Source organism: Puma concolor, chromosome A3, assembly GCF_028749965.1.
Source record: "Puma concolor isolate L17-30 chromosome A3, mPumCon1.1.hap2, whole genome shotgun sequence".
Lineage (NCBI taxonomy): Eukaryota > Metazoa > Chordata > Mammalia > Carnivora > Felidae > Puma > Puma concolor.
The window spans coordinates 7,391,603-7,408,460 of record NC_141669.1 but is presented as its reverse complement, the minus strand read 5'-3'; the positions used below and the strand labels follow the sequence as shown (position 1 = coordinate 7,408,460).

Sequence of the window (16,858 nt, the reverse complement as noted above, 5' to 3'; positions counted from 1 at the left end):
AGCCACGGACGCGCAAGACAGTAACACGCAATCAGACCCCACGTCTGACTTCTTCTCGACACGGCTTCCTCTAGCAGGAGCCTGATGCCTGTCTGACAGCAAGTGCTTTGCTGTCAATAGTTTCAAAATGAAACCTGTGAACAGGAGCTGCGCCACAATGCACCTTCTGGTGTAAAAATTCAGAAGTCACCACCGGAAAAGAAATCTGTGAGATATTTTGTATCCCTGGGGCCCACTCCATCGTTAAAAGGTCTGCTTAGTTTCACAGCTACATCTCAATGATCAAAGAAATCTTGAGCTTTGCTTTGAAATGTAGCTATTTTCTTGTTTGCCATATTGTCTAGGTTAACTGTAATTCCGTATGTTCCTATACCATCAACACGGATCCGTCCCAATTAGCGCTCCTCTGGATCTCAGGGTCCCCTCCGAGTGCGCTGGCCCAATTTTCACTTGATTCCGACACAGCTGTCGTTTCTCTTTCTCTGTGGTTAAACATCACTTACCCAACAATCAACATAAATTACTTCCCGTTAGCAAAGTGTTCTTCTACTACAGGAATTTATACTAGTGAACCCATAACGCTCCTCTATTAACGAGAATTATTACCCTTTCAAGGATTTTACTGTTTTAATGTACTCTCCACCCCCAACGTGGGGCTCGAACTCACGACTCCAAGATCAAGAGTCGCACGTTCCTTCGACTGAGCCAGCCGGGTGCCCCTATGGTTTTATTTTATTTTACTTTACTTTACTTATTTTATTTTATTTTTTAAAAAATATTTTATTTATTTTTGAGAGAGAGAGAGAGAAAAGAATGCAAGCAGGGGAGGGGCAGACAGAGGGGGAGACACAGAATCCGAAGCAGGCTCCGAGCTGTCAGCACAGAGCCCGACGCAGGGCTCGAACCCACGAACCGCAAGATCATGACCTGAGCCGAAGTCAGACGCTCAACCGACTGAGCCACCCAGGCGCCCCGGGTGCCCGTACTGTTTTAAACAGTCTTCCTGTCAAAAACACTTTCTGTCCATTTCAAGGTCTAGACTCTTGCCTGCTCGACAGCCGCCTGTGATGACCAAGTAGCAAACGTGCTCATCTAGAGGACCACGTCATTTTTTCGGTACTGAGCAGCTGGCACTGCCTCGTTAAGTGCGATCGTAAGGCACCCCGGCAGCGTTCAGCATAAAACAGACATTCAAAGAAGTTAATTCTCTCTCCCTAACTTCTTTTTCCTCTATTTATTTTAGATCTTCAGGCTTTGAGAGGCCCTTACTTCATATCACTAACCAAATCCCAATGCTCTTATGAACTCTTAGATTTACAATCCAAGCAAGATGTAAAACTCGAGGCCAAGATGTGCAGCCTACCCAGAACTAAGTATTGAGTGTTGGAAATACTGTAACTGAGGAATAAAACCGTCCCAATTTATAACTTATTTGGGTCTCTCAAGTCCATTTATAAAGTAGTATGAACAGCACACAACACCCTTCTGACTATAACATTAGTCAGAAGGGTTATATATATAGTCTTCTGACTATAGTCAGAATCAGGATCTCAGGCTACCCTGCAAAAGCCGATTTAACCCACAGTAAACCTGATACCTGAATTGCAATACTGGCATCGTCAGCCTCCATCTCGTGCAGTGCCCTGGTCGTAGCGGGCACTGGATCCTTGCTAACATCATGAGTCCCTGGGATGGGGGAGGAGCACAGCCGGCTGCGGGCAAAATCTTTATACGGCCCAAGAAGGGGCCTGTCTTATGCCACCTTCCTCATGCGCCCTCCTCACGTCCTAGTCCTCTCTTCTCCATGTGACCCGTGCCCTCAGAACTCACAAATTCTAAACTTCCGCACCTCACCAGAGATCCACCTTTCAATGTTTCGAAGGCAAATGCTTCTCCCTGCCAAAAGTACCTCAAGCAGCTGATCTCAGCTGTAGTCTGAAGGGGAAGAAATCTGATAAAAGTTATTCCACAGGGGAATATGAGTGGCCGATGAAGGTTAACTTACCCAGAGATTCCTGCCTCTTTAAAAGATACCGGACTATCCAGACAAATCCAAGTCTGTGTGGAGGACAGGCAAATGAACGAAATAGGTCTGCACAGCACAGAGGGTAGGGCCACCTGGGGGACTGTTCCTATGCTATTTCTGCTTTTCACAGCAGCTTCCTCCTACCTGCCGCTTTGAAAACTCATGATTTTTGACAAGTTTCCTAATATCTTCAAGTTCCTACAGTAATAGGTATATGATAACACTGATGGATGGAGTATATACAGGGACGATGTAAGATGAGTCCAGTTTGGGCAGTGTTTTTCCCAAAGTGGAACATAAGCCAACGTGTTCAAGATTCAACCTGATATGGGATCAAAATAGAGTCACCTCCAAAGCAAGCTGCAGAAACTACAGGGAAGATTCAGGTGTCAACACTGGGACAGAATTCTGATTTTATTCATCCTGGCATGGCCAAAAGGATGTATTAGATTCTTTTTTTTTAATTAAAAAAAAAAATTTTTTTTTAATGTTTATTTATTTTTGAGACAGAGAGAGACAGAGCATGAATGAGGGAGGGTCAGAGAGAGAGGGAGACACGGAATCTGAAGCAGGTTCCAGGCTTTGAGTTGTCAGCACAGAGCCCGACGCGGGGCTCGAACTCACGGACCGTGGGATCATGACCTGAGCCAAAGTTGGACTCTTAACCGACTGAGCCACCCAGGCGCCCCAGATTTTTTTTTTAAAGATGTGTCAGGGACAAAAGGAATGCCATATATATATATGTAGTACATAGTGTATATACTATATATATACTACTATATATAATATACAATATATACTATATATAGTAGTATATATAGTATATATATACTACATATATATTATATTATATTATATATATAATATATATACTACATATATACATTTATACATATATATTATATACATATACATATATAATATATATACTACATATATATGTAACAATATGTATGTAGTATATACTATATATAATATATATATAATATATATAGTATACATACAGCATGTGTATACTATATGTAGTATACATATATACGTATACATACACATATATGTACACATACACATATATATATATGTATACAGTATACACACACACACACACAATAAACCCTTACGTGTATGGGGGAGAATGCACTGGAATTAAGAATCAACAAATGTATTCCAACTTTGAACAAGTAAGTGGGCAAAGAAAGTGGATACTTTTGAAAAAGAAGCAAAAAAAAAAAAAAAACCTACACAAGATTCTGCACGTTTACTTGTTCACTCTAGCTGCCCTGGGGCATCAATTACTTTAAGTGTAAAAACAGAAAACATCCACTTGGCCAGGGAAGGCAAAAAATCTACATACTGAATTCCAACACACGCTTGAAGCAGATGCCTGCTATCAGCATCAAAAGGTAACGGCCTCGTTAAGAAATGGCACGAACTCTTTCCGGCAGCAGGCAAAAGCTTAAAGATCAAGTCAGCGTTGGGGGTCTGAAGGGGGAAATGAAACTGAACTTACCTATACCAATTAACAGGTAGCTATTAAGACTACTTAAGACACACCTCCAGCAATATTTCTCTTTAATACAAATATGCTGAAGGTCTTCCAGAATAAAAGCAGCCGTTATCCCACCCGTCATCTTGGCTTCACTCCCATCCTGGAGAGTGACACATCAAACAAACAAAGCACCCTGCCCGTATGCAGGGCTTTCCGCCCAGCTCTCCTCGCACTCTGACAAGTGCTTATTAACTTGATGACGTGCCAACAGAAAAGAGAGTTGGCCACCCTAGGCTTTTTGTTTTCCTAGGGGGACAGAGGGGAGAAAACTGAGCGAGTAGACTAAGGGACTAAACCCAAGGTCACAGGTAAGTCAGCAAAGTGGGCCCAGGACTTCGATGTTCTCAATCACCTCTTCCACAATTTCTCAATTAGTCCCTACTGGCAAACAGGAAACCTATCCCTGGTTTGCGTTTATAACAGAAGCACCCAGAGGGCACAGAGCCAACTGTTCTTGCAGGCTGCTGGGTCTTACTATGATATTTAATTTCAAAATAGCCGTAACAACCATGATATAAAGTGAAAAGTTTACTTTTCCTCCTAACAGCTCTTCTGTAGTGAATTTGTGGTTTAATCAAGCACCGAACTCTGGACTAAGCAACCTGAGGACACTTGTATAGGATCAAGGTGGTCAGGAGGAACACATCAGTGCAACTACAATAACCCGCACTTCCTTACAGACCGGCAGACCCACTCACCACATCCTCCACTGAGGACACGTCTTTGCCTTGGACAGGGTGCCCACAGTAAGAAAGGAAAGCAATCCTACTACAAAGTTAACATGGTCCTCAAGAACCCGCTCGTAGGATTTTTTAAAAGCAACCCTAGGCAGTAAAAAATTAAATGATGTAATAATTAGTACCCGAGGCAGACTTACTCCATAATGGCTATAGTTCTTGTTGAATAAATTAAACAAACAAACAAAAAACAAAAAGAGGTTGAGAAGGACAGGAAGGTTAGCCTCAGTTCATACCGGGACCTTGATGTAGAAAAGTGCAACAAAGAGTAAAGAGCAGTTTTACACTAACTGCCCCAAAATTTTATGTTTCTCTTGTGTTGCCTCAGCTCCCAATTTTTAAACTGATCCAAAGAAAAAAAATAAATACCCAAACTCTAATAATTTAGTGAAAGAGGGATTATTCTAAAAGGAATCTGTGGGAAGGGCAGAAATGACTTGAGAATATGTTTAATTTTTCTTAAAAGGGCCCAAAACTCCAATTAGAATGATCCAGGGGTGCCTGGGCGGCACAGCCGGTTAAGCGTCCAACTTCGGCTCAGGTCAAGATCTCGCGGTTCGTGGGTTCGGGCCCTGTGCTGACAGCTCAGAGCCCGGAGCCCGCTTCGGATTCTGTGTCTCCCTCTCTGCCCCTCCCTGGCTCGCGCTCCGTCTCTCAAAAATGAATGAACGTTAAAAAAAAAAAAAAAAAAAAAGAATGATCCAAATGACCATGTGAATTGGAGGTAATTCTTCACTTTAAAACCCCGAGAGTCGGGGCGCCTGGGTGGCGCAGTCGGTTAAGCGTCCGACTTCAGCCAGGTCACGATCTCGCGGTCCGTGAGTTCGAGCCCCGCGTCAGGCTCGCATCAGGCTCTGGGCTGATGGCTTAGAGCCTGGAGCCTGTTTCCGATTCTGTGTCTCCCTCTCTCTCTGCCCCTCCCCCGTTCATGCTCTGTCTCTCTCTGTCCCAAAAATAAATAAACGTTGAAAAAAAAATTAAAAAAAAAAAAAAAAACAAAAAAAAAAACCCCGAGAGAGGAGAACCTTCCACGAGCTGTATTTGAGAGCAACGATACGAGAGCACTGCTACCAACAACTTGTACTTAAGGGCCTTTCTGAAGAAGTTCCAACAGCCTCAGAGGCACCGTTTGAATAAGCCCACGACGTGCCCGAAGGAGAGAGGAGGCAGGTATGAGCTCCGCAAATGAGGGAACGGAGCACAGAGAATGAGGCGTCAGGCTCCGCGCCGCACAGCGTGCAGTGACAGGCTCCCACCCACCCCGCGGGCTCGCGTGCTGCGCCACGTGTGGTTCTTTTCAGAGGACGGAGAGGGGTCAAGGGCAGTTTCAGAGCATCTGGCAAGAAGCTGTACTTCAGAAAATGTAAAATGCTGAAGAGAGAGGAAGTCAACCACCCAGCGGAAGAGAGGGCACCGCTGATGACACAGTGGCTATTTCTTCTCCCAAAGTCTTGTCTCCTTTCCATGCACGGCACGACTTAACGGCCAGAACCTATCTTCTTAGCCCAGCCTATTCTCCTATTCCTGAGCAAAAGAATGAAAACACGAAGGGGCTCTGGGTGGCTCGGTCGGTTAAGCATCTGACTCTTGATTTCATCTTAGGTCATGATTTCACGGTTCATGAGATCGAGTCCCGCGCCGGACTCCACGCTGACAGCTCGGAACCTGCTTGGGAGTCTGTTTCTCCCTCTCTCTCTGCCCCGCGCGTCCACACGCACATATGCTGTCTGTCTCTCTCAAAATAAATAAATAAACTTAAAAAAAAAAAAAAAAGAATGAAAATGTGTAAAACCATAAAAAAAAAAAGAGAGAGAAAGATCAGTTGTCAAATCATTAAACTCCTCCCACTTTTCCTCACGAAGCTGGAAACAGAAAAGGCCCTGAACTCCATTACCTACCTTTGCTTCGTCGTTTATGTCCCAAGTGAAGGAAATGGCGTTATACGCAATCTCCTCAATGTTACTGATGGTATTGAAGCTTTCTTTATAGTCGGCTGTATGAGTGACGAGAGAGAGAAATTTGTGATTTCTGGTTCCAACACGAGATTATAGCACTTCAAAGTACGATTTGTTTTTTCATATTATCACCTCTGAAAAACTTAATATAACATTTTGTTGGGTTGAAAAGAGTTCAAAAAATGAAGAAAAAAAATCACAGCACTCTTAAAATAGAGGCAAGTTTATGTAGTATTTAATTTTTTCCCCTTATGTCAAAATGAAGACACTTAGGATTAAAAAGTTTCAGTAACTGTCCCAAGGTCACGAAACTGGCCCCGAGAGCCAAGATCAGAACTCAGTTCTTTTCATTGTTCTGAAAAGAGACCACGAAAGTTAAAAAAGACAAAAAAAAAAAAAAAAGAAAAAAAGAAAAAGAAGAAGCAGCAACACTCAGGTTAAGAGCCATCTTGCGATATAGATAATGGTTTTAATACGAAACTTATATACATAGCAAGAGACCAGGCATTCGTTCTCATAAAGCCACTTCATTAAACATGGATTTGCACAGGTCTGCTGTTACACCCCGAGTGACGCATCTCTGGGTCTCTCTGAAGACAGAAGAGTCTAGCGGTGCACTTCAACATGCAACCGGGGGACACTGTCAGGTAAGTGCACGCTAGCCGTTTTTCCTTTAACTTGTTTCTTTAGGGTTTTTGTCCGCCTTACTATCATTTACAAATGATCGGAAATCTCTTCGAGAACACATTTCACCACAAGAACTCTGCAGACCAGGGGCGCCTGGGTGGCGCAGTCGGTTAAGCGTCCGACTTCAGCCAGGTCACGATCTCGCGGTCCGTGAGTTCGAGCCCCGCGTCGGGCTCTGGGCTGATGGCTCGGAGCCTGGAGCCTGTTTCCGATTCTGTGTCTCCCTCTCTCTCTGCCCCTCCCCCGTTCATGCTCTGTCTCTCTCTGTCCCAAAAATAAATAAACGTTGAAGAACTCTGCAGACCAAAGAGCGGGGCACGCTTGCGTGGGCAGGCTACACAGCCTCTGGTCCTGGTGTCATATGGAAAGCCACTGCACGGGCCACATGTCCTCATGAAGGAAGTAAGGTTAAGAGCACTGATTCCAGGAGGCCGAGGACAGGGTTTGGAACAGATCAGCAGCTGGCATAAAAATTCAAATGCTTTCGGCAGGAAGCTGGTCACTGCCAAAAATAACTGGAATCAGAAAACTGGATGCGTGCACCTCTGGGAATAAAAAGCAGGCTCCGGAGCTACTTACCGATATCAATGCATCTTTGTTTAGCTGTGTGCTGTCGGGAGTGCCAGTATTTCCAATGCCTTAACTGATCTTCTCGGCTTTTGTCTTCTGCAAAAACCACCATGATCACACTCTATGAAAGAGAAGGCATTATAACATGAAGACACTGAAGGGGGAGGCGAGGATCTTTCGGAAAACTTAGTGTTCTATTTTACAGGTAAGGCTTAAAACCGCAATTTTATTTTATTTTTTAATTTTTTTGTAAATGTTTATTTAGTTTTGAGAGAGAGAGGAGAATGCATGCAGAGGAGGGGCAGAGAGAGAGAGAGAGAGAGACACAGAATGGGAAGCAGGCTCCGGGCTCCGAGCTGTCGGCACAGAGCCCGACGCGGGGCTCGAACCCACGGACCGCGAGATGGTGACCTGAGCTGAAGCCGGACGCTCAACCGACTGAGCCACCGAGACACCCCTGAAACCGCAATTTTAGATCTTCATTTTGATGTTCTTCAGACTGGGGAATGCTAAGCTCTGACTAGCTTTCCTAGAGAACAGAACTGAGAGCAGAACTTACTCGGACTTTGCTGATGGGCCGCTGGATGCCCTCGCTGCTGTTCACCTCCTTCAAGGTGACAGGATAGAACTGGCCTTTGTTTAGGTATGTCATGGTGCTATCTCCTGGCTTCTGTCGAAGCGATTTTGAGGCTTCCAGGGTATATTCAAAGTTGTTCCTAAAGAATGAAACAAAAGTCACAGATCTCTAATCCACTCTTTGGGAAGCTTCCTTTATGCTTGAGCTCAATCCTGAAACGCTTCAGTGTGGATGTATGCCAACAGGCGACTACCAGGAAACATCCAACTGACTATGTCACATCATAAATGGCACTGGTACTTCTTCCACAAGAAAGGTTGTCTTTAGCGACACGGAAATTCTTCAATCTCTCATGTGGGGCTACAAAATGCCTCCTAGAAGTTCTATGAAGTAACGTTAAAAATTCGAAGTTGGGAAGCAAAGGATACTAAAGATACCCGTGACTAAAAAAGGATTTTGGAAGGAAATCTCCCAAGACATGTTGCCAATCTGGTTGCAACCAGAAGACATTGCAAAGGTTGCAAACAGGTGGCTGGTAGTCCTCTGATTAAATCTGATGTGGTCTGCACCGCACTCTTTTTGTTGGTTTTGCTTGCAATTTAATGTCTAGATGGGCATTCCACGATTCCCTACATTTCCTACCACCTTAAAGTAACACGCATAAATCTCCCTAAAGGTGTTAAACAGCCTTCCTAGGCCAGATGTCGAAAATCACACCCATTTTTATAAATCAAGTTTTATGGACCACAACCACACCCTTTATTTACATGTTATAGGCAGCTGCTTTTGTGCTGGAGTGGCAGAGCTGGGCAGTTGCAACAGAGGCTGGGAGGCCCACAAAGCTTCAATATATACTATCTGACTCTTTACAGAAAAAGGGTGGTGACCCCTATCTGAGATCCTAAAGGCATTCGAGTCTGTGACTCCCGCTCCTTGAGGCAGGTCTCTAAGGGAAGTCTCAATTCCCACAAAATCCTAGGCTTTCAAATAAACGGGGTTCGCTTCAAAATACAACATACCAAAAACTGCAAAGAACGAAATTATAAAATGAAATCCTAAGCTCTTTTAAAAACCCTCTGGAGGTGTTTTTACATTTCCACAATTTATTTGGAAGATATTCATATTCCCAGTGTGTGACACAACCTCGTGAGGTTTTAAAAGAAGAGGTCGTCAGGTCAGAAAAAAGCTGACCTCATTTATTTTACCGCTAGCGAGCCTAATCACGAATAAAAGCCTTTATCCACCTGATGTTATTCCTAAATTCTCACGGAAGTACACACTCTTGCAAACAGAAGGGAGCTCGGGGATCTAGTTGAATCCCTCACCTCTTCTTTTAGATTCCATTCTGCAGCCATCACATAAAGAAACCGAAGGAAAGGAAAAGCACCAACACCAAGAATTAAGGAAACGTGAAACACAGTACAGATTCCAAGGTTAAACGGACTCGAGCAAAGACGACACCACAGTAACTGTAGCTGAGATACAGGTGAAAGCACACCAAAGCCACCTCTGATTTTCCAGTATCAAATTAACAAAAAAGTCGTAAGAGCTGGAAGTTAAAAATCAAATTAAAAGACAACGATTACCCAGAAACACTGTCAAAAACATAGTCCTCTGAATTCATGCCAGGCATCCGCAGACTGAGATCCGAGGGGAAGAAAACCTGAAATATCAATGCAATAAGCCACAACTATTTAACTGGTTATCAGGCTTACTAAAGACCAATTATCTGGTACAGCACAGGAGTATGTGGCTTACAGCAACCCACTGCTCATTCAATATTCACTTTAAAATAAAAATTTTCACTCTACAAAAGATGTAAAGAGAAAACCAAAAAGAAAGAAAAATACCCACCCATGTTACATGCCACTCAATCCGACGGGGACAATCTCCGCGGGTACTCCCACAGAGTGCTACGTTATTCCCTTTTCCCATCTTTCCCACACATCTCACTTCTGTTCAAACTCTAGAATCTGCAACCAAAATCTCGTGACTTTCAGGAATCATCGTACCAAGCGAAGATACAGTATCAGGTCTGTACCGTGGCTGGATGGATCGGTGCGTTGTCTCGGAAAAGGCTACTATTCTAGTCCTTAACTCCATAAGCAGACAGATGCTCCTGTCCCCCGTGAGATGTTAAAGATGGCTTCGAACATCTTCGGTCCCTAATTTTTACCTGACAGGTGTTCATCGCCACAAAACCCCCCAGAAGCCTTGGGGGTTAATTTGTAAATTTCACACACCGCATTTGTCATCAAGACCTACTGCCTCCCTGACTACACTACCAACCGAGAGAGACCAAGCAAGTCCATGATAAATCATTTTATGCTAAGAGCAATTGCAGGAATCTTGTTTTGGTCTAGGACAAAAAGCTGAGAAGAGACTTATGTGGAGATCTCTGTTGTCGATGGAAGATTATGCACGGGGTTCCCTTTCTCCAACAAATCACTTAGCTGAAATCATAATTGTTAACTCAAATGCTGGTAAGATTAGCCATGTGCCCTTGATAATCATTTCTGGCTTTGTAGGTTTAGTTTACAAATTATACCCATGGGCCTTTTCTCTTAGAAAAAAAAAAATCTTTTGTTCCTAATCCATTCATTTCAGGCTGAGTTTCAAGCTTACGTAACAAGGAAGAGGTGGAACTCAATACTTATACAAACACACAAATGTCTTAGGAAGATGCTTTCATTTCCTGTACCTCCTGAACGCCTTCCTTGAAGGTCTCTGAGAAGGTAGAGTCTGGAGTTCGCCTCTGAGCATTTGGGGGTTGAGCACCAGAGCTGAACTGGTCAGCATTAAGGTTCCGGTCGAAAACCACCACCCGCTCAGGGGGCTCAGGATGATACACCGCTGGAGAGATTCCCACAGCGAAGCCATGGGGCTGGGTTTCTGTCTTGATGGAGTGGGTTGGCATCGTTGCTATGGAGACCGTGACTGTTGTATCGGGAGCTGTTAGGTGGCCTCTCTTATCAACGCCCAGTTGGTTGCCATGGGGAAGGACGATGTTAAATGGCACATTTTTCAGTACTTGCACTCTGTTTTCTCCAGCAGAAACGAGGGACTGCTCAGTCACACTTGGTATGCTGTTTCTTTAAGAAAAGAAAAGCAAACTGTGTTTTCAAATTCAATGCTGATACAGTTCTTTGACAATTTTTAAATGTTCCTAATGGCAGTGGGCTGCTGGGTCCTGTGCAGCAGCAATAATAATAATAATAATAATAATAATAATAATACAATACTGGGGAAGAACCAAATAAATAGAAAATGCCAATGACATTCCATTAGTAGAGAAAGAAAAAAAGACTTCATAGTCATCAGTCAAGTAAAATTCAAAAGTATTAAGTAAAATTTCATTTGAAACACAGAGCCCTTGCAGTTCTCTCTATTCCCAATAATCCTGATAAAATTATCCTATTTCATTAGAAGCTCAAAGATATAAACCTAATGGCCGGAGCAGAAGACAGTTCAAGTACAGGGGCGCCTGGGTGGCGCAGTCGGTTAAGCGTCCGACTTCAGCCAGGTCACGATCTCGCGGTCCGTGAGTTCGAGCCCCGCGTCGGGCTCCGGGCTGATGGCTCGGAGCCTGGAGCCTGTTTCCGATTCTGTGTCTCCCTCTCTCTCTGCCCCTCCCCGTTCATGCTCTGTCTCTCTCTGTCCCAAAAATAAATAAACGTTGAAAAAAAAATTTTAAAAAAAAGAAGACAGTTCAAGTACAGGTTCCAGAGTCAGACCGCCTTGGTTCAAAGTCTACGACCTTTAGCAAGCTATCTCATCTCTTTGTAACTGTGTGCTCCTCTCTAAAGCGGGGAGGACAGTGGCATCTATGCTCACAAGGTCGTGGCGAGATGAAATGAGACGGCACACCAGATCGTGTATAATAATGCCTGGTGCACAAGGGTTTGCCAAGTATAAACTGTCCCTACTCGGCCACCACTCTCCCTGGTACCTGCACTTACGCGGCTCTCTCTACCATCACAAGAAAACCTATGGTTACACTGTACAGGTAGATAAATTTGCATAAAATTATTTTTTGGTTTAGTTACTATTCTGGGCAACAGAAGATGATTTCCTGTCCAGGGCACAGTTCGTGAATTTTCAAAGCTCCCTCAAACAATACAGGCTGACCTTTACAGAAAAGAGCATGATCAATGAAATGTTCGAACCTCGAAGCATAAATTCACTCCCAAGAATTTATCCTCAAGAAAGAAAAAAGGAAAAAGCGATCTAGAAAGTGGGTCAGTAAGCCTTCGTGGTAGTAAAAAAAAATTAGACAGGGACTTAATGTTAGGACACTAAGTTTTGCTTTAAAATACTACAGCAAAAAACAAATAAAATACAAAGTGAATTTAACAGTTGGAGAACAGGGAAGAGTAGATCAAACTGGAGGAATCATGTCAGTAACTGCTGAAGCTAGGAATGACGTATGTGGGTTTATATTATTTCTCTACTTCTGTTGTTTGAAAATGCCCATGATAAAGAGTAACATAATAAAAGCCATCAGCCCTTCTCCAAAGGGTAATTATGACGATTAAAACAGCAACGTGGAAAACACTCACAGAAGGGATTAGGCAGAACCCAAACTATCAAATCCGATCTGTGAATACAACCACAACCGCATAAAATGTGCACACACACCCAAATAGTAAATAAAGAAATCGTCAAGACAGTGGGATTCTGAGTGGTCATTCTTTCTTTAAAAATGTTTTACTCCTCTATTACTAATAGAACACAGGGAAATTTAAAAGATGTATTTAATTTTTTTTCCTGGCCAAAGTGAAGCCTTAATTTTCTAGAAGTTTTAACCTAAAATATTTTCTTTTTTTTTTTTTTTTTTAAATTTTTTTTTTTTTTTCAACGTTTATTTATTTTTTTTGGGACAGAGAGAGACAGAGCATGAATGGGGGAGGGGTAGAGAGAGAAGGAGACACAGAATCGGAAACAGGCTCCAGGCTCTGAGCCATCAGCCCAGAGCCTGACGCGGGGCTCGAACTCACGGACCGCGAGATCGTGACCTGGCTGAAGCCGGACGCTTAACCGACTGCGCCACCCAGGCGCCCCTAAAATATTTTCAAAATAACTTCAACACGAATTGGGAACAGAATTGGGAACACGAGCTACTTCATTAAGTTTTGCTTAGGCAATTATTCAAGATTGCTGGCTACTTAATTTCTTTAAAAGGACCCCTACCATTGCATTAAGCCACACCTCTTTTGAGAGAACCTCAAAGAGGATAAGCAAACATGTCCCTTCCCCTTCCGTTCTTACTAAAAACATCCCTCCACAGGAAAAGAGAGTTAATGCTTTGTTTTCCAGAAAAGGCAACTATGTCTAAAGAACCTGGTAACTTTTCGGAGCAACAGAATCTTAATTACCACCTATCTCTTCCACCAGAGCTTTTTCGTTTAAACAAACTCCCAGTCTTATTTTCGCAGAAACCTGGCATTTTTCAAGAGTAGGATTTTGTGCTATTAGACATTACCTCTTGCTGTGATCTGGTTCTGGATGCTCAACGTCTGGCTTTGCTGTTGACGATCTCCTCTCTCTTGGAACCTTAGATATGAACACACGAGACGACAATTCAGTTCTCACTTAGCGGAGTATAGGCCCAGCCTTTTATTTTTTAGTTAAGTTCAACCATTCACAGGTTTACCAGACTGCCCACCCAATGCCAGGCTGTGGGGACAACGCGATGAAGGCAGCGTCTGCCCTCAAGAGCTTCCGTTCTGGTCGCCAGGTTAATAAGCAAAAGCCAACGATTCTTTAGTTGCCAAATAAACCCAGGGCATCGCAAATTTAATGTGTCATTGAGTTTGGGCGCATCCCCTAAACAAAAACCACTGGCCTGGTTTTACCCATTTATCCACGTGGTGGAACAAACAAGAAGCTACTGAAAACACAACTGGGCTCTTTCGGTGTTCTCGCTGCTCCTTTCCATTGCCCTACCTTTCAGATCAAATGCAAAAAAAAAAAAAAAACCCTCAAACTCATCAGTTCATTTAGAAAAGAAAATCACCCTACACCGATCATAAGCAGTCTGACATACAGACAGAAGATGGTCGCCTTTAAAGTACAGACGTGATGATTTATCTCCCCCTAAGATGTAAGATACTTCGAGGACCCTGTATTTAAAACATACGTATATACAAGCACTACAATCAGTATTATTACATCAGTCTTTCTGCCACTACACTTGCTGGTGTCTTCCCATTCTCAAAGTTTCAGTTAAAAACATGAAACTTCTTGGGGCGCCTGGGTAGCTCAGTCAGTTAAGCCTCTGATTCTTGGTTTCAGCTCAGGTCATGACCTCAGTTTGTGAGATCAAGCCCCGCATCGGGCTCTGTGTCGACGGTACAGAGACTGCTCGGAATTCTCTTTCTCTCCCTCTCTACACCGTCCCCGCTTGTGTGCGCACTCCCTCTCTCTCCCTCTCCAAATAAATACACACACACACACAAAAAAAAAAACCTAAAAAAATATGTAACCTCAAACTTCATAATACTTAGGAACTTATGATTTTTATACTGACTGAGTCAATAAAACGAGCCGTAAGGAGGACAGATATATCATAAGCTCCACTTGAAAGGAATCCTTCGGCTACACTTCCCAGGCAAAGATTTCTTCCAGCATCCTGAGTCACAAGTTTCCCTTCATATTCAAAGGAAACAAAACAAAACAAATCTTACCTCAGCCTCTCAAACACAACAAGCCGGATACACAGCCTCACATAAGAAAATAATTAAATCTTGCGTTTAGGTCCCACTCTATTTGGTGACCATAATCAAACTATCTTCTTTGCTTTTGTCCCCTCTGCATTTCTTGTATTCCGGAAAGAATACAGTGCCAGAAGGGAACAGAAGGCAAGCAACTGGTGAATCTAGGTGACTGTATCTGGGGGTTAATTTTCCAGTCAAATTTAAGTTTCCTATGGCTTTGGAAGTTCTAAAAACAAAAAAATAGGGCAAAACCAAACTGTAACGTATGGCCATCTCCACATACTATCGTTGGGCAGAGAGAAAAATGCCAAAGTAAATACAGGAAGCAAAGTGTGTCCCAGGGGAGACGGCATGGCATACTGAAGAGGGTGACTTTGGCACAATCCAGACCGGGACTGAGACCCTGGCCGCTACGCATCCTGGCTCTGTGACCTGAGGACTTAATTTTTTCGCATCTGCAAAATAGGGATAATAGCACATATTTTGCAGGCCTTCTGGAGGGATCAAAAAGAACACACGTGCTGGTAACACGTCTAGTGTGATACAGACAATCAGTAAGCGCTGGCTAGTATTATGAGGACGACGACGACGATACAAATCTCCAGGTAGGAACACCACGTAAAACTTCAGGCAGAGAATAAATGATATAAATGATTTTGGGCAGAGATATAAATGGTTAGCACTGACCTACAGAAATAGGCAACGAGATATACCCTGAGCGTAGAACAAGCAAGCCCAAGACTAGAAAGTCGCTTTTTTTCCCTTCATGACTCCTACAATCAAATCAAAAGCTCTGTCGTGTCACGTAAGGAAAAGGAAGTCACTCTGACTGCGTCAGAATGTCGGCTGGAGCACAGGTAAATGAACCACGGTCTCTTCTTGAGGGCACTGAGAAGTACCTTTGGTAAAACGTTCAATCTCGATGCGACACATCTTACCATTTTCTTCTGCGGTAGCTTCGCCTCTCAGATAGAGCTAGCACAGCGGGCTACTGCACACACTGCAAAAACAACCCTTTGATTCTATGATCGTCCCTTTTCAGCTTTGAACCACAGTAAGCCAAAGTACTCATTAGACTATTTATAGTCACTAGAGAAGCAACTCGCATTACACTCTGCCAGCAAATTACTGTTTTATATGCTGTTGAATCAAGTGCCTCTCGGACTGTTGTTAGGTTTGTAAAAGAGGAGGCGAATCCACCTTGTAATAGTCATAGAGCAAGCCCAGGGCGGCCGCGCTGTCTTCGTCCCCATTGATGCTCATCATTGCTTTGGTTGCTGCGGTGAGAGGGTTTTCCAGGAAGGACTTCCAGGCTTCATCCTCACTAGTGTAGGAGCGCCGCTGTGGATAAAGTGCTTCGTTCTGAAGAACCAACACCGGCCGTTTGCTTCGGAGAAATCAGAAACACGTGTATGTATATCGCACTTTTTACCGCAAGGCACCATAAGCTCATTTTTCAAGACCCAAACAACCAATTCCTGGACGTTCCAATCAAATAGCTTTGTTCTTTACTGTTTCATCAGTGACCCGCCCTGGCAAAGAAAATGAAGACAAGACCAGGAGACAACCCACTTACATGCACGCCGAGGGCTCACCCAGTAAGATGCAAGGTATTTAGGCAGCCAGGGAACCTAAACCTTGGGCGGTTTACCTGTACCTGTCACCCAGGATCTAGTATTTGGCAAAACGAAACAAAACAAAAAAATGCTCTAAGAAAATGCCAGGCTATTCAACCACTTAAGTAAACAAACACAAGGACAAAGTCAGGCAAAACAGAACATTCACTCCCTTCAGACCTCTCCAATCAGGACTGTACCCTCCTCAAGAAGAGTTTACATGGTTCGATCATCATGCTGCTACATGTTATTTCCTTCCTTCTCCTGTTGATATCATGCCTTAAAAACCTTCCTACCCACAAAGGAGGGGGAGAGGAGGAGGGGGCGGAAAGAAAAAGGGAAACTTTGCTTAATCCTCCGGGGTATATGAGAAAGTTAGAATATTCTACTGATTCCCAGCAGATTGAGCATGGAATGTGGCCAAA

General features: G+C 43.5%; 1 protein-coding gene across 3 annotated transcripts in view; it reads right to left on the bottom strand.

Annotated features, from left to right (window-relative positions):
• Positions 1-16,858, bottom strand: part of GRHL1 (grainyhead like transcription factor 1) — a 56,614-nt gene that overhangs the window by 37,006 nt on the left and 2,750 nt on the right. For 2 of the 3 annotated variants that reach the window (XM_086699997.1, XM_086699998.1), the window contains exons 2-8: positions 16,018-16,204; positions 13,584-13,654; positions 10,803-11,193; positions 9,688-9,764; positions 8,084-8,240; positions 7,534-7,645; positions 6,211-6,305 (exon numbers count right to left, since the gene is read on the bottom strand). In XM_086699997.1, the coding sequence (XP_086556123.1) occupies positions 6,211-6,305; positions 7,534-7,645; positions 8,084-8,240; positions 9,688-9,764; positions 10,803-11,193; positions 13,584-13,654; positions 16,018-16,204 (1,090 nt within the window). The other variant, XM_086699999.1, reaches the window with a different exon arrangement.